General features: G+C 38.4%; 4 protein-coding genes across 4 annotated transcripts; 3 read left to right on the top strand and 1 right to left on the bottom strand.

The window, feature by feature from the left end:
• The first annotated feature begins 671 nt into the window (after positions 1-671).
• On the top strand, positions 672-3,144 carry LOC125198620 (mitochondrial outer membrane protein porin of 34 kDa-like). The gene is made up of 6 exons (XM_048096941.1): positions 672-831; positions 953-1,020; positions 1,894-2,004; positions 2,157-2,243; positions 2,319-2,527; positions 2,617-3,144. The coding sequence occupies exons 1-6, from the start codon at positions 783-785 to the stop codon at positions 2,921-2,923; spliced, it is 831 nt and encodes a 276-aa protein (XP_047952898.1). The 5' UTR covers positions 672-782; the 3' UTR covers positions 2,924-3,144.
• An 832-nt stretch (positions 3,145-3,976) lies between these two features.
• LOC125198623 (probable RNA 3'-terminal phosphate cyclase-like protein) lies at positions 3,977-6,047 on the top strand. The gene is made up of 6 exons (XM_048096944.1): positions 3,977-4,332; positions 4,478-4,627; positions 4,742-4,920; positions 5,019-5,194; positions 5,307-5,514; positions 5,710-6,047. The coding sequence occupies exons 1-6, from the start codon at positions 4,128-4,130 to the stop codon at positions 5,917-5,919; spliced, it is 1,128 nt and encodes a 375-aa protein (XP_047952901.1). The 5' UTR covers positions 3,977-4,127; the 3' UTR covers positions 5,920-6,047.
• Positions 6,048-6,476: 429 nt separating this feature from the next.
• Positions 6,477-9,209, bottom strand: LOC125198624 (50S ribosomal protein L6, chloroplastic-like). The gene is made up of 4 exons (XM_048096945.1): positions 9,093-9,209; positions 8,627-8,708; positions 8,199-8,507; positions 6,477-6,951 (listed from the first exon to the last, which is right to left on the bottom strand). The coding sequence occupies exons 2-4, from the start codon at positions 8,659-8,661 to the stop codon at positions 6,615-6,617; spliced, it is 681 nt and encodes a 226-aa protein (XP_047952902.1). The 5' UTR covers positions 8,662-8,708; positions 9,093-9,209; the 3' UTR covers positions 6,477-6,614.
• A 1,760-nt stretch (positions 9,210-10,969) lies between these two features.
• On the top strand, positions 10,970-17,115 carry LOC125198612 (ATP-dependent RNA helicase DEAH12, chloroplastic-like). The gene is made up of 3 exons (XM_048096934.1): positions 10,970-12,025; positions 12,421-15,568; positions 15,758-17,115. The coding sequence occupies exons 1-3, from the start codon at positions 11,153-11,155 to the stop codon at positions 16,993-16,995; spliced, it is 5,259 nt and encodes a 1,752-aa protein (XP_047952891.1). The 5' UTR covers positions 10,970-11,152; the 3' UTR covers positions 16,996-17,115.
• The last annotated feature ends 127 nt before the right edge of the window (positions 17,116-17,242 follow it).

Below are 17,242 nucleotides of genomic sequence, written 5' to 3'. Positions count from 1 at the left end.
TAATATAGAGAAGAGTCTTATCTACATTATTGTCTCTCTTACTTTACCATTTCTCCACTTTAAGTCTTTAACTATTTTTTATCATTTTTACAAAAAGAGGACAGAAAAGTCAATAAGACTGCTAAAGCGGAACGGAGGAAGTATTACATAAAATCATCTTGTGCTAAAACGGGAACGACTTGTTTTAAGTGGGACCGATGGTTAATGGTAAATTTATTTGTTAATTCAACATTGCAAATTTACAAATAAGACTTTTGTTACAACGGTAAAGATTAATAAATTAGAAGTATTGTTTAAAAGGTAAATGAAGAGGAGATATAGTTACAATAATAATAAAGTAAAAATAAATAAAGTATAAGAGAGAATAAAGTTTTACTTAAAAATAAAATATACAATCCAACTATTATGATATGGTTGAAAATGAAATACGAGTGATAACTATTGTGGGACGAATTAGTAGCATACATGCTCTTTCTTGATGGACAATACAACTAAGCATTCCACCTTCACCAATTTGTTAATCCAAAAATACCCCTCGAGGAAAACAACTTATTCCCCTCTCCAAGAAATAATCAACGACCCTCGATGAAGTACTGCCCCCATCAACGGTGCAGATTCTCAGAGAAACATGCCCTTCAAAATGAATTAGGGCTTTGAGCTTTGCCCCCATTTATATCACGTTGCTACTGCTTCAAAAACAACACGAATTTATTCTCTCTGCCTCTCACTCATCCTGAGTTTACTGCTTCGAGCTTGGATCTTCGAATTTAAACTCTGAAATCATGGGCAAGGGTCCAGGTCTCTACTCCGAGATTGGGAAAAGAGCTCGAGGTTTGTGTTTCGTTTCAGCTTGAATTCAAATTTGAGTTTATCATTTATGTACTGTTTTCGAATATTTTGTGTTTTTACACTGAATGATACCATTTCGTTTCTTTTTGGTATGTTTTCTTAGATCTTTTGTACAAGGATTACCAGAGTGACCAAAAGTTCACAATCACCACTTACTCGCCTACTGGAGTTGTAAGTAATCTCGTTGATGTTTCATACGGATCTCATTTATTGTGTTTGTGTTTTCGTTCTGGCTGTAGCTGTGATTTCGTCGATTGTAATTGGAATTTGTATATTTTATTTGTTATCTGTTTTTGCTTTTAATTTGTTATCTGGTTAGATTTCTCTTGTAAATTGTTACTGTATCTCTTTCGCTAGGTGAATATTTTGCTGAGGCTTTGAGTTTTGTGATTCTGTTGAATATTTAGAGAGAGCATCGTATTTGTTTATTGTTACATTCGCATATCGAATGCTCTACAATACATTTGATTTGGTTTATCGGGGCTTTTGAGACTAACCAGGACTTGCAATTTCTATGGATGAAACTATATCTTTTAATTTTAATATACTGGTCCTAGTACAGTAACCTGTGATGCTCTTGAACCAATTTTGAATCGAAACCCTCACGTGAAAGAATGTGTTGCACTATACTAGTATGTTTGCTGGCTACTTAGCTGCATGTTGGAACTTAGATTTTGGTTTTGGCCAGTGTGCCAATTGGCTTGTTTTGTTTAAGAATGAGAATGACAGACTTGCTTGTAAATTAACCTATAAGAAATCTCATTGCGTAGATAAACATAGAAATTCATATCATATTGTTCCAATTGTGTTTGGAATATAAATTCTACTTTTGGTGTGTTCTCTTCCCATTTTCACTGCATTAAGCAGGTCTGAGTTGGTGAGTAGTGCTGTTCATATTGAGTAAGCTTATGAAGAAACTTTAAAACTTAAGAATGTCAATTATTTTCATGTATTTGTTTTGTGGGTTTTCATCTTTATGGTTCTTGGATTATTTCATCTTGTACAACCTCTCATGTCTTCTTTTTTTGTATTTAATGGTTGCAGACTCTCACTTCATCCGGTTGCAAGAAAGGCGAAGTTTTCTTGGCTGACATTAACACTCAGCTGAAGCACAAAAATATCACCACTGATGTCAAAGTTGACACAAGTTCAAATGTAGGCCCATTGCCATAATTTATCTTTTGTTCAAAAAACATGCTATTAATGTTTTGATTAACAAACCTTTTTTGTAAATCTTTTGATCTACTTTTCTTCATGAAACTTCTTTGAAACCTTGGACTAATTTTTTGTGTCATATACAATGCCAGCTCTCAACCACCATCACAGTTGATCAGCCTTGCCCTGGAGTGAAGACTATCTTTAGCTTTAAAGTTCCTGATCAAAGGTCTGGAAAGGTAAGCAATGCATATTTCTTCGTTTACTGCATTTGGTTTTCTGTGTTGTAACATATTCTCCATTGACTATTGCAGTTGGAACTTCAATACTTGCATGATTATGCGGGGATAACCTCAAGTGTCGGGTTGACAGCTAACCCCACTGTGAACTTTTCCGCTGCTGTCGGCAATGATAAACTTGCCTTGGGCAGTGATGTGGCTTTTGACACTAAGGAAGGAGCTTTAACTAAGTACAACATCGGAGCTAGTTTCACGAATTCTGATCTGATTGCTGCTCTGACACTGTATGTTTTTAATTTCTTTTTTCTTTTGTTGTGTGCTCACCAATGTCCTTTTCTTGCGTGTTTAAACAAATTGCATTTTCTTGCTTTAGGAATGACAAGTTTGACACCTTGAGCGCATCATACTACCACATAGTGAGCCCATTGACCAACACTGCTGTTGGTGCTGAGGTGACTCACAGCTTCTCAAGCAACGAGAACACAATCACTGTTGGGACACAACACGCGCTGGACCCATTGACCCTTGCAAAGGCGCGTCTGAACAACTCTGGCAAGGCGAGTGGTCTGATCCAGCACGAATGGCGTCCCAAGTCGCTCATCACTCTATCAGCCGAGGTGGACACCAAGTCCATCGACAAGAGTGCCAAGTTTGGGTTGGCTTTGGCCCTGAAGCCTTAAGTGGGAGATTCAGTCCTTGTTGAAGATTGGATTTGAACTGAGGAGTTTTAGGTGCGATGTGATGGCTGAAAACCTGCTTATTTTGGCGGCTTGTTTTGATAGACTTCTAGCAATAATCTAGGCTTCAGCTTACTTTTCCCAAGTTTCTATTTCTATCACTTAACATGTGTTGGAACATTTATCCTTTCTCATCGCATTTCCCTCAAGTTTTCTGCAGTCAATATCTCTATCTTCTTGTCTTGCCCCTTATTGAATTTCTATGTGAAACTAGTAAGCAAATCAATATGCTAGCAACCTGCAGTATTTCGTTTCTCTTTTGATAATGAAGAAAGAAATGGAGGAAAGGAATAGGAAATGGTTGATAATACTACTAATAAGAACAATAAGAAAATGGTTGGTAAACAAGAACAGTTTGTTTGGCCTAGACAGATCTAACTAGATTTGTCGATTTCGGTTTTAGTTTCAATATTTTTGAGCTAGAAACGGTATTTGGTCTCAATGATTTTTAGGCTCAAAATCGACAAAACTGTTGGGGAAATTAGAAAAAACAATATAAAATTCATTGAAAAACTTATGCTCAAAATAGACAAAAATTGTGGAAACTTAAAAAAACAAAGTACTTAAATCATTTTAAAAAAACGATAGAAACTAGGGGTGCCCATGTCATCATATGTACAAATACTACAGATCAAATAAGAAGAAAGAATTCTAATCAGGGGAGTTTTCATCCTGCATTTTTTGTTCTAGTTCTTGCTCACTATCTTCATAAGGATTTTTCTATATTTTATAAAAGATTTCTTATTACTATTATTACTACTATATACTCCTATTACTAGATTAGGAGATTTTTAGTGATTATGAAAATGGAAAGTACATCTGGAAATAGTTATGTAAAATTAACAAATGAAAATAATGTGCATAACCAAATTAAATTGACACATACTATAATATTAAAATAGCTTTGTTTATAATTTTTATGTGCCTATTCGTATTTATTATGTAAATATATACTACTCCTATATTATATAGTTATTTTATTCATACAAATGTGATAAAACCTAGTAAAACCCTGGCTATCTCCCTCAACCAACCGCTCTCTCTCTATACCACCTACGGCGGCGCTTAGCACCGAGCCGCGCTTCTGCAAATTGAAGAACTCTAGAATCCGCAGCCGCGTTTCGGAGTTCATTCAGCTTGTGTGAAAATGGGGAAAATTCAGTACAAGCGGCTGAAAGGCAGCCAGAACATGAGGCTGCGCCTCCTCCTCTCGACGCTATCATCCACACCGATTATAATCGAAGACATACGAGCCGAGGAAACGCTTCCCGGCCTCCGCCCCTACGAGTTGTCGTTCCTCCGCCTCCTGGAGGAAGTTTCCGACGACTGCTCCGTCGAAATCAACGAAACCGGTAATTGGAAAAATCAAATTTCCAACTGCTCACTTATTGATTGATAATAATAACTAGTAGCTGCTGTTGTTTTATCATAAGTTAGCTAGATATGTTGTAGCTGGAAACAATTGTGATTGGTGGTTGTTTGATTTTGGGAGTCAAGGTACGAAGTTCAAGTACAAGCCAGGGATTGTGATGGGCGGGAGGCATTTGGTTCACGATTGCGGCACGTTGAGGTCGATTGGGTATTTCTTGGAGCCACTGATTGTGTTAGGTTTGTTTGGGAAGAAGCCCCTCACTATTAAGCTTAAAGGTAATTTTATTTTCTAGCTGATTGGGAATAAATGGTGCTCTTCTTGCTTGGTTCAAATTGACAATAAATCAAGAGCTTCTATTCCATTGGATTAAGATTTACCTGAAATTTTAGGTATTACAAATGATTCCAAGGATCCATCTGTTGACACTTTCCAAAAAACTACACTACCTATACTGAAGCATTTTGGTGTACCTCCGGAAGGGCTTGAATTGAAAATCGTGAACCGGGGAGTTCCTCCTAAAGGTGGCGGAGAAGTTATTCTTTCTGTTCCGATTGTGAAAGAACTGCAAGTAAATACTCTCATACTCTTTTTGTTATCGTATAAACACATGCCCGCACTGCACTATGAAATCCAATTGTTAATGTATTGCTCATTTGAATCAAATAGGCAGCTATTTGGTTTGATGAGGGCTTGGTGAGGAGGATCAGAGGATACTCCTTTTCAGCTAGAGTATCGTCTCAGTTTGAGAATGAAATGCTGCATAAAGCTCGTGGCATTTTCAATCGTTTGCTTCCAGATGTTCACATATACACTGACCACAAAGCGGGAGCGCAAGCTGGACAGTATGTTTATTCTTTGCATCCTTCAAAATATCACTAGCTAGTGCTGTGTTATGGTGCTTTAGTGATATTTCTGTTTAATATCTATCCTTGGTTAACTTTTCTTTATTTATAGGTCGCCTGGATATGGAATTACTCTCGTTGCTGAGACTACATCAGGCTGCTGCATTTCTGCTGACACGGCAGTCTACCGTGGGGGAGAGGAGGAGGATGAATTTGAGGAGAAGAAAGAATTGAGTCCTCCAGGAGACGTCGGTGAGAAGATTGCAGCGGCCCTGCTGGCTGAGATTGAGCAAGGGGGAGTTGTGGATTCGACTCACCAGGTTTGTATCCCATCGGGTTTGCCCTTATCTATCGGTTTAATTAAAATCAAATAAGCTTATTGATAGAGGATTGGGCTTATCCCATTTCCTTTAATTTCATGTGAACTATGCTATATGAATACATTAAAGTGTTATCGAGATGCTTTCTTTGTGCACATTACTATTGTCACAATGTGCACTCATCTGCTTTTTCAGGGTTTATTGTTTCTCCTTTGTGCATTGTGCCCTCCCGATGTGTCAAAGGTTCGTGTTGGGAAGCTCTCACCTTATGGGATAGAAGTTCTCAGGCATATCTCTGATTTTCTTAAAGTGAAGTTTAATATTAAGCCTGATCCTGCAACGAATACGGTCATTCTCAAGTGTGTTGGATGCGGTCTCAAGAATCTATCGAGGAAGGCGTCCTGAGACGTCACCATTTTTCTTTGCCAAGGTTGCCTGAAGTTATTCCTTGTATCAGAATCACACAATCAATTACTGTGTCTTGTAGCATTGCTATAATTTAAATCAAAATTTTGATAATTTTGTTCCTTCCAGTTTTGAATTTGTTCTAGTTTTCACAGTTATGTTATTGTGCTTAGAATGTTATATTTGAGGACGCAGTTTAAGACAGTCTATTAACTCGCAAATATATCATAATTTAAACTAATTTTACGATTTTATTTATCTTAAACTATCAATTTTGACTATCAAACAGAAACAAGTTGACCTCACTGTGTATGCTGATTCGATAGTATGGGTTACGAAGGAGGTTACTGGATGCTGAGCTTGACTGTTGGCCCATTTCGTGACATCCAGTTGTCGTTGGGGTTCTGGAAGAACGACGAGCTGTTGTTGGACACGGGGGACCTCGCTCTTTACATTGGGATGCATTTTGAAATCCAAGCTTTATTTCTTGCTTGTGAATGTAAAAGAGAATCAACGATACAACAATAACTCGAAGTTCTATAATGATTAGAAGCAGGGAATCAAAATGAATTGCTACATTTGATAAATTAGTTCTCACAGCATTGTTGAATCAACAACAACGTTCACGAACATCCTCCAAAATCATATAGACAAGAAATGAAAGACAAGACAAAATCACATGAAAAACAAGCCATTTATTTCTTCTTGCCTGCTTTGCCCTCTTTTCTTCTTACTACTTCATCAGCATATTTCACTCCTTTACCCTTGTATGGCTCCGGAGGTCTCCACTTCCTAATCGATGCAGCAAACTGGCCAATTTCAGATTTGTCATACCCACTCACAGTAATTCTAGTGTTCTCTTCCACCTTAACCTGCAGGCCAGGGGGGATTGCCATCCTCACTGGATGAGAGAAACCGAGATTGAGAACTATGTCTTTCCCTTCGACTGTAGCACGATACCCCGTGCCTATCAGTTGGAGTTTCTTCTCGAATCCTTTGGAAACACCCACCACGATGTTGTCAGTTAGGGTCCTGAGAAGATAATCAAGATAACAAATGAGATATAGAATTATAATCCAACCTCCATAGAGAGATTTAGGAGGAAGTATAATCTCATGTGAGAAATCAGCATTATTCAAAAATCCCACATTCAGATATAGTATTGCATAAGAAATATAAAATTCTAGTATAAGGGAAGGGCTACAGCATGAAAATTTGCAATACAGGTATTATGTATCATAACTCACATTTTAGAATGGATTTTCTTAACAAGTTTAGGCTGCAGTTCAGGTTATGTATGTTTTCACAAATGCAGCAAGTTATGTAGTCTATAACCCCTAAGCTATTCAATACCATAGAAAAAGAAAAAAAGGAGAATTTTAACAGGCTGTTATGCGACCTTTTTGTACCATACGGTTTTTGAAGGCTGATTAAAGTGGTGAGGAAACGCTACACATGATGCAAGAAACTGAAGGAACTAATATAAGTTGCAATGTCTTTGTTTTGGTAATTTAAATTCTGATATGCTGGTACACAATGTCACATACGAATCATCATGTATATGGCATGTTTTTCTACTTAAAAAAGGTTATCTGACCAATCCATAGTCATGACAAAGCCACTCCACCCAAGAAAAGAAAAGGAATGGAAATAACCCAGAGAGAGAAGAAGGCACACACAGCTTGATCTTTGTGTAATAATATTAGAGAATTTAGAGTAGGCATAGTTTGAACTTTGACATGCACTGGGAAAAATAGGAAATAGATACTATATCATGTAGTTATCATATACTACTATTGATATCAGAATTTATGTTGATAAAGCAAATCAAGTGCAAGATCAAAGGGATTATGTAGAAGTTAAATTTTCACTGGTTTTAGTTAACCTAAGCTGCGAAACTGTAAATTCCATTTATTAAGCAAAATCCACAATGACTGTCAGGAAAATAAAAGAAGAGCATCAGCTAACCAGAAAAGGTCATCAATCCTCAATCTTTTGAATGTATGGTTGTATACATTTTAAAATTCCATCTTTTGCTGTTCTAGCCATATCGAAAAATAAAAATAGATAGCAATACAGAAATCTTCTCAGTTCTATTTTGTTCAAGGAGATTAGACTACCAACTTAGCACCAAAAAATAGAGTAAATATATTACAGTTTACTCCTATTTTCTTCACGGAGATCTAGACTATCAACTTAGCACCAAAAATACAGTACATCTAACACAAGTAACCATGTATCGAATTGCAGGAAGAATGAAGAAAGGTAGAGAGAAATGCCTGAATAATCCGTGCATCTGGTTGGCTCTTCTTGTCTCCACAGTCTTTCTCACCCTGAGAGCTCCAGACTCCTCCTTGTCAACCATAATTTCTCGTGGATAAGTGAGATCAAGCTCCCCTAGTGGGCCTTTAGCTTTGAAGTATTGTCCATCCATCGTTAGAGTCACATTGGAGGGGACCGTAATTGGTTGCTTTCCAATTCTCGACTCCTTACACTCCACAGTCCTCCTCACAACAGCAACCCGAGGTGCAGATGCCCCAGAAACACGGATTTTATTTGCATCCCCGAGAAACGAGCACCTCAGGTAGCTAATTTCGAAGCCAAAACACATGTCAAAATCCTCATAATCAGAAATCAAGTCACTCTAAAAATGAAACCTACATATGTATGCACACACATTGATTGTGTAAAGATAATTAGCACTCACCTCGACTGCACAGGAGCACTGATAGAAGCCGACATTGCTCTCCTAGAGCTAATTTCAGTAACCTATACAATTTGAAATTCCCCTGCAGCCAAAAAAAACAAAGAACAAAAAATGTAAGAGTTGTTGGAGAAAACCTAATTGTCTTCAATCTCTCACACTTGTAAACCTAATTGTAAAAAATCTTTACATTTAAATCTGCCGCACTCAAAAACTACCCTATAAAATAGGTTCTTCCAAAACTTCGCCGTGGCGCTTACTGTTCTATAATAAAAAAATTCAATTTCAAACAGCAGGCATTGTGAAGCAATTCAAACTCCAGTAGAAAATTAACTAACGAACTCATGTCATGTGCAATTAATTTGAAGCAATTCAGAACATCATTGAAGGAGCAGTTTCAGTTTCAAACTACCACAAACAAATGAAAGCACAAACAACAAATACATGAACAGATAGAGAGGAGCAGTACCAGAGGTAGAAGAAGGGAGTGAGAGAAGAAGTTAGCTCTGGATAGAATTTTCAGTGAATTGGGGATAAGATTTTTATATTTTCGTTACTCTAATATTTCTTTCATTTTATTTTGAAACTCAAATGTCAATATTTTATAGAACTAATCAATTACTCTATTTTTATAGTAGTACTATTTAAAAAAAAATATATACTGCAGAATTGATTAAGTTCAAAAAAATTTTAGGGAAAATAATAATTGCAGTATTATTAATGCATAATGAGTCTATATATAGAGAGATAAATTTTTTAAAAAAATAAGAGGGACTAATTTTTGTGGAACAGAATTACAGAATTATCAATTATACTGTATTAAGGGAATATGTTTATTTTTTGGCCTTGATATAATCATTTAATTAATGGTATTAATATATTATGTAATACTACAAAAAATTGGTAGTAAATTAACTACATTTAATTTTTTTTTTAGCATGGTTTTCTAAACCAACAAATTTATTTCCTATTAATATAAACTGATTCTTCATAATCATCGTATGATAATTCACAATCTATATCTTTGATGAGAAATCGTATCAGAGAATTAGGAATTTGTGGTGCGCTTTGTCATTTAATAAAGTATTTCATCAAAGTTTTAATTACTAGTTTTAACTTTTAAGTTACTAATTTGATAATTTGGCCTTGTCTGTCCTATTCAACGGTATTGTCACTCTTTAACAAAAAATTCAACAATTCATAATACTCCATGAAAGATCTAAAACTATCAAACATAATCTTTAGTAAAATTCTAAAAATAGTCATATGCTTATAGTAGCTGTATGAAAATATTTTTACCCATAAGAAAATCTAATACATTGAAATCGTCCAGCTAGAATGTACGGCTATAATATACTCCTACTACTATTTGAATAAAAAAAAACGGCATGCCAAATATACAGTGACACATTGGATTTATTAATTAAACGAATACTATACCTTTTTACATAGATTTACCCTTTTGCATATTGTTATTACACACTGACACATACCTTGTTTACAATTTTAGTATATAGATTAATTGAAACGTGCTGATCAAGTCTAGTTTAATTGGTCAAACTGATTTATTACGTACGATATTTTAAGAGAAACCCGAATACATGCGATGCATGCAAATTCATGTATAAGTTTTATTTACGTTGAATAAAAATAGTAGACAAATCTAATACTATTTGAATAAAATGCACGCAACACGCATGTCATATGTAACTTTTATATACACACATTCCTACATTATTGTCCTAGTTTATACTCATAAAACACTGTTACAATTGCTATTTAACCATAGTCACAAGTTCAATCTTTTTACCCGTGTGTACTTGTCTATTTTGTAATACCAGTACATAAAATTGTGGTGGATCTTCATGTTGTTATAATTAAATTTATTTTCTTTATTTTAGTATATATTCCAAAATAAATCAAATATTTTTATATAAATTAAATAATCAAATCAAATCAACCATAAAAGTATAAAGACAAAACTAATTAGTAGTACCGCGGAAGTATTTATATTTCCAGCGCATTTCACACATAAGAATAATAAATATGTTTGTACAATAAATCGGTCAATATCTCGAGTTCAATTTCAGCGCGTGTATCTGCAACCGGCATCTTCAATTCAACTATGCAAACGATTCAATATTAGCTCGTGCATCTGCAACCGGCATCTTCAATTAGATTTGGCTTAGGATTTAGATTTGGATTATATATGTAGTTGAAATCTTATTTAATAATACAAATACTATAGTATTAATATTTCCAAGGCCTAAAAACAGTGAGTCGTCTTCCTCTGTATTCAATATTCATAAAGCAGTTTTATAAATTTTCTCGTACAGTATTAGTTTAGTAGTGGCGGCGATACTCTCTCTCACTCCCACTCTCTTCCCAAAACTTCATCTCTCTCTCTCTTTCTTCCTCACACAATCCGTGTTGAGTTTCCTTCTACGACCACACACAATTTTCACCACTATTCCGCCCTAGGGTTTTTCACAATTTTCTGTTTTTGCCCCCAAAATCACACACCACATCATGTCCCAATTCAGCGGCTACGGCCGTCGTCAGCCGCCGTTCGCCGCTCGTCCCCGCCACAACCCCCAGGAGCCCCCCTTCCGCCGCTCTTCGTACCAGCAACACCAGTACAGATCACAGTTCCCCCCCAACAACTATGATCGCCCCCCTGGAGACATCCCAGCCCGCCCCAATTTCATCGTCCAGCTACGCCCCGACTCTCAGAAATCGAATTCCGTCAGACGTGCTGATGCCGAGGCCGTGATTCGGAAGCTGAAATTCCAGCCGCAGAGAGCGAATTTTGTTATGTCCAATTTTAACTCCGCCTCACTATCTTACGAGCAGTGGAGTGAGACTCTAGCGACGATTGTTCAGTTGTGGGAGATGAAACTGGGCGATAAGGGGTTTAGCTTCGTGCCCCGCCTTGTTTCGAACGTCGAGCTTCCGTCGGATAGGTTGGAATTGAACGATCGGTTGAAGGTGTTGTTTATCGAGAAGTTGAAGAGATTGAAGGAGGGTGAGCTGGTGGAGAAGTGGGAGAAGAAATTGGGTACTGTGATGGATGAAGTTAAAAGGATTTCTAGGATTTTGAGTGATAAGGCAAGCTTACGGGTTTTCAATGAGCTGTTGGAGAAAAAGGAGGTTTTGGTGGGTGAGAGTACCTTTATCTCCAACAGGATTGAGGAATTCAGAACTGGCATTAGGTGTATTGAAGAGTATTTGGAGGATGGGAACAAGGAGGAACACGATTTTGAAGTTCTTCGATTTGTACGTGGAAAGATTGAATGGGGAAGGATTTATTGTTTGATGATGAGAGAATGCAGGAGGCTTGACGATGGACTGCCTATTTATTCCCATCGGCAGGCGATCATGAAGCAGATACACTGCCAACAGGTTACTCTAACCTTTTAGTTTGAATTTTTAACAGTTGGAATTGGTTGCTCATGTTATTCTATTAATTGTCATATTTTAACCATGGCCAGTTATAGGAAAGAAAGAGTGACTATTTCCAACTCAATCGTGGTATGCTTGAGAAAAGGGAATCACATCATTTAAAATCAATGTATAAAAAAACAAAATTGATGTCTAGTAGTATTACATTTGAAGGCCATTCTGGAGGTTCTTATTCTGATAGGAATGATTTATTTATAATGTATGCTCAAAAGTTTATCGTAATCAATTCATACCTCTTTGCAGCCACGATTTTGATACAGATATTTCATGTAACTTGCAACTGTAGTTAAAGCATTCGGAATTTATTTTAATTGTTTGGATGGGAACTTTCACAGGTCACAGTGCTGGTAGGTGAGACCGGTTCAGGAAAGAGCACACAGTTGGTTCAGTTTCTTGTTGATTCTGGAATATGTGGCGACGGTGCCATTATTTGCACTCAGCCACGAAAACTTGCTGCAATAACTTTGGCGGAGAGGGTCAAAGAGGAAAGCTTTGGCTGCTATGATGATACTTCAGTTGTCTGTTACCCGTCATATTCATCACTTCAGGAGTTTGAGTCCAATGTGGTGTTTGCAACCGATCACTGCCTGTTGCAGCACTACATAAGCGACAATCAACTATCCATGATTTCTTGCATAGTTGTTGACGAGGCTCATGAAAGGAGCTTGAACACAGATCTCCTTCTGGCTTTGATCAAGACACTCCTCTGTCAGAGGCCCTGTCTCAGGCTTATTATAATGTCTGCTACTGTGGATGCAGACCAATTTTCTGATTACTTTTTTGGTTGTAGGACCTTGCATGTGACTGGAAGACACTTCCCTGTTGCTGTTAAATATGAACCCTGCCATTCTGAAGTGTCTCCAGCTTCTAAATTAATGCCGTCATATGTACATGATGTTCTAAATACAGTACTGAAGATCAATAGAACTGAGAGGGAAGGCACCATTCTTGCATTCTTGACGTCGCAGAGTGAAGTAGAATGGGCTTGCGAGAATTTTCAAGCTCCGTATGCTGTAGCATTGCCCTTACATGGAAAACTTTCATATGAAGACCAACATAGAGTATTTCTAGCCTATCCAGGTAAAAGAAAAGTTATATTTGCCACCAATGTTGCTGAGACTTCGTTGACAATTCCTGGTGTCAAGTATGTGGTGGACCCTGGAATGGTAAAAGAGAGCATGTATGAACCTGCTACAGGCATGAATATTCTCAAGGTTGGCAGAATCAGTCAGAGCTCTGCTAAACAGCGAGCGGGCCGTGCTGGGAGAACAGAACCTGGGACATGCTATAGATTGTACTCAGAAGATGATTTTGAATCAATGCTGCCTCACCAGGAACCAGAAATTCGCAAGGTTCATCTTGGCGTAGCAATTTTAAAAATTATGGCATTGGGTGTGAAGGATCTGCAGGAGTTTGACTTTGTTGATGCACCTAGTGCCAGTTCCATAGATCTGGCTGTCAGAAATCTCGTCCAGCTAGGAGCAATTGTGCTGAAAAATGGTGCATATGAGTTAACAACTGACGGGAAACACATAGTCAAGTTGGGTATCGAGCCCCGGCTTGGTAAAATAATTTTGCAATCCTTTCGCCAGCAGTTGGGTAAAGAGGGTCTTGTTCTTGCTGCAGTAATGGCAAATTCTAGTAGCATATTTTGCAGAGTTGGTACGGTGGATGCCAAGTTGAAATCTGATTCCCTGAAGGTGAGGTTTTGTCATCCCACTGGTGATCTCTTCACATTACTTGGTGTTTACAGAGAGTGGGAATCTGTGCCGCGTGAAAAGAGAAACACTTGGTGTTGGGAAAATAGCATAAATGCAAAGACGTTGAGGAGATGCCAGGACACTGTTATAGAGCTGGAAGCTTGCCTTAAAAATGAAATGAATATCATTGTGCCGAACTATTGGTATTGGAATCCCCAAATACATGGAGAGCATGACAAAATTTTGAAAAATGTAATACTCTCTTCCTTGCCTGGAAATGTGGCTATGTACTCTGGCCACGATCAACTTGGTTATGAAGTGGCACTAACAAGGAAACATGTGCAGTTGCATCCCGCATGTTCTTTGTTCAATTTCGGCCAGAGGCCAGCCTGGGTGGTTTTCTCGGAAATAATATCTGTGTCGAATGAGTATTTAACATGTGTTACAGCATGTGATTTTGATTATTTCTCCACCCTTTCTCCTTCTCTACCATTTGATTTCTTGGTAATGAACAGCCAACGGTTGCATAAGAGGGTTTTATCAGGGTTTGGAAGTGTTCAGTTAAAAAGGTTTTGTGGGAAATCTAATAGCAATGTGCGCTTTCTCGAATCAAAAATAAGAGAGTCCTATGCTGATGAAAGGATTGGTGTTGTAGTTGATGTTGACCAGAATGAGGTGCTCGTGTATGCTTCTTCACAGGATATTGAGAAAGTGATGGGTTTAGTTATAGAAGCATTGGAGTACGAAAAGAAGCTGTTGCAGAATGAGTGTGTTGAAGAATTTATGTATGGCCCTAAGGTCTTGAACTCTATTGCTCTCTTTGGAGCTGGTGCCGAGATAAAACATCTGGAACTTGAGAAGAGATGTCTGTCTGTGGACATATATCATTCTAATGCTAGCACACTTGATCAGAAAGAGCTTCTACTCTTTCTTGAGAGTTTCACTTCAGGTTTTGTTTGCTCTGTTAGCAGGTTGTTGGTCTCTGGTCCGGAAAATGAAGAGAAGGACAAGTGGGGAAGGGTAACATTTTTGACACCTGATGCTGCAGAGAAGGCTGCTGTGTTAAATGAGATCGAATTCAGTGGTGGCTTGTTAAAGATCATTCCTTCTATGAAAAATCATGACAGTGATCTCAGAATGATGTCTTCCAATCGTATCAAAGCCAAAATCTCATGGCCTCGTCGGCGCAGCAAAGGGATAGCATTTGTGAAATGCAATCCAGATGATGTTGATGCAATGGTCAATGATCTCTCCAATCTAGTTATAGGTGACAGGTTTGTTTGGTGTAGACCAAGTGATAAGTTTCCAGACAGCATTAAAATTACTGGGCTTGACAGGGACCTTTCTCAAGAAGATATACGTCCGGTCATAAGAGCTGCGACAAGTAGGCATATCACGGACTTCTTTCTGCTGCTAGAGAATGCAAATGACGATCTTTTACCACTACCACCGGCTTGTGAGGATGCCATTTTACGTGAAATTTCTCCCTTCATGCCTAGAAGAAATAAGGGTGTCCCTGTTAATGTTAAGGTATTTCCACCAGAAGCAAAGGATAGTCTAATGAGAGCCCAAATTGATTTTGATGGAAGTTTACATTTGGAGGCAGCTAGGGCCCTGGAGCATATTGACCGCAAAGTACTACCTGGGTGTGACTCGTGGCAGAAAATTGTATGCCATCGAGTATTTGATGGCTCTGTGTATTGCCCTCCCTCTGTATATCATGTTATCGGGAACGAGTTTCATCATTTCCTCAGAAGGCTTCGGCATGATCCGCATTATCAAGGTACTTCATATTGAGAGTAGTTTTATACTTGACTCTCAGTCATTTGCTCATTATTATCATAATATGCTGGGTGAATTTATGTTGGTTTTCTGAGGCGAGACTTAATTTTGATGTGGAAATGCACTATATTAAGATGCCTTAAATGTGCTGTTATGTTTCTGATGTTCTCTAACCTTTTCTTTTGTGCAGGTGTAGAATGGAATCTGGAGAAAACCCATAATGGTGGCATCCGAGTAAAGATATCTGCTAGCGCTACGAGACTTGTTTTTGAGTTGAAAAATTCTCTGTCGGAGCTTGTTGGAGGGACGATTATACATCATCCGGATATAACCCCTTCTGTTCTTCAGATTCTTTTTTCGCGTGATGGAGTTCTGCTTATGAAATCTGTTGAGCGAGGGACTGGAACACAGATATTCTTCGATAAGCAGAAAATGACTTTGAGAGTCTATGGTCCTCCAGAAAAGATCGGGTATGCACAACAGAATTTTGTCAGAGGTCTCCTTGCCCTACATGACAGCAGGCAACTGGAGATTCGACTTCGTGATGGAGTCTTACCTCCTGATATGATGAAGAGAGTTGTTCAGCATTTCGGGCCAGATCTTTGTGGACTTAGAGATAAAGTGCCAGGGGTGGAGCTGTCTTTAAATGTGAGACGCCACACTATATCTATTGTAGGTAACAAAGCATTGAAGCAAGAAGTCGAAAACATAATACATGATCTTGCACAGCCAAATGAGTTGCAAATTCTGGAGAATGATTATCATAGTGCTTGTCCCATTTGCTTATGTGAAGTGGAGGATTCGTACATGCTTGAGGGCTGCCATCACAAAGCCTGCCGGTCATGTTTGGTTGAGCAGTGTGAATCTGCTATCAGAAATCGTGATTGTTTCCCGTTGCTCTGTGCTAAAGAGGGTTGCAGGGCTCCAATCTTGGTTGCTGATTTGAGGTCTTTGTTTCCCGAGCGACTTCATGAACTTTTCCAGGCTTCCTTGGGTGCGTATGTGGCAGCTAGTGGGGGTGCTTTGATGTTTTGCCCGTCGACCGACTGCCCTTCAGTCTACAGGGTAGTGGATCCCAGTGGGTCCGATGCAGCCTTCAGATGCGGCGTGTGCTTCATGGAGACGTGTATGAAGTGCCACATGGAATACCACCCGCTCCTGTCCTGTGAGAAGTATCGCGAGTTCAAAGCTGATCCCGACTCATCGCTCAAGGAGTGGTGCATGGGGAAAGAAAACGTGAAGACCTGCCCTGGGTGTGGGTCCACAGTCGAGAAGGTGGACGGGTGCAACCACGTCGAGTGCAGGTGCGGGAGACACGTTTGCTGGGTATGCTTGGATTCGTTTGACAGTTCTGACGACTGCTACAGCCATCTGAGGTCTGCACACCCAAACATTGAGGTGGATATGTTTGAGTTTGATGTGTTATGAAGGATAGTATTGTTTGCCATTTTTATTCCCTTGTAATATCTGTAGGAAGTAGAGCTGACTGTTGGTAACTGCCTTTGTACATATGCTTAGTGAAGTGCAATTTTCTCTATTGCTTCTCCATTATGTCTCACCTTTTTTCTAGTATTTCAAAATCACACATTTCTTTCTTAGTAGAGGAAATAGTAATGATGTACATATCTATATTGGCTTTGGTCACAAGTATTTTTATTTTTGTTCACAAGTTTAA

The sequence above is a fragment of the Salvia hispanica genome, unplaced genomic scaffold (assembly GCF_023119035.1).
Source record: "Salvia hispanica cultivar TCC Black 2014 unplaced genomic scaffold, UniMelb_Shisp_WGS_1.0 HiC_scaffold_169, whole genome shotgun sequence".
In the NCBI taxonomy this organism is placed as follows: Eukaryota; Viridiplantae; Streptophyta; class Magnoliopsida; order Lamiales; family Lamiaceae; genus Salvia; species Salvia hispanica.
This window is presented reverse-complemented; position numbering and strand designations above follow the sequence as displayed.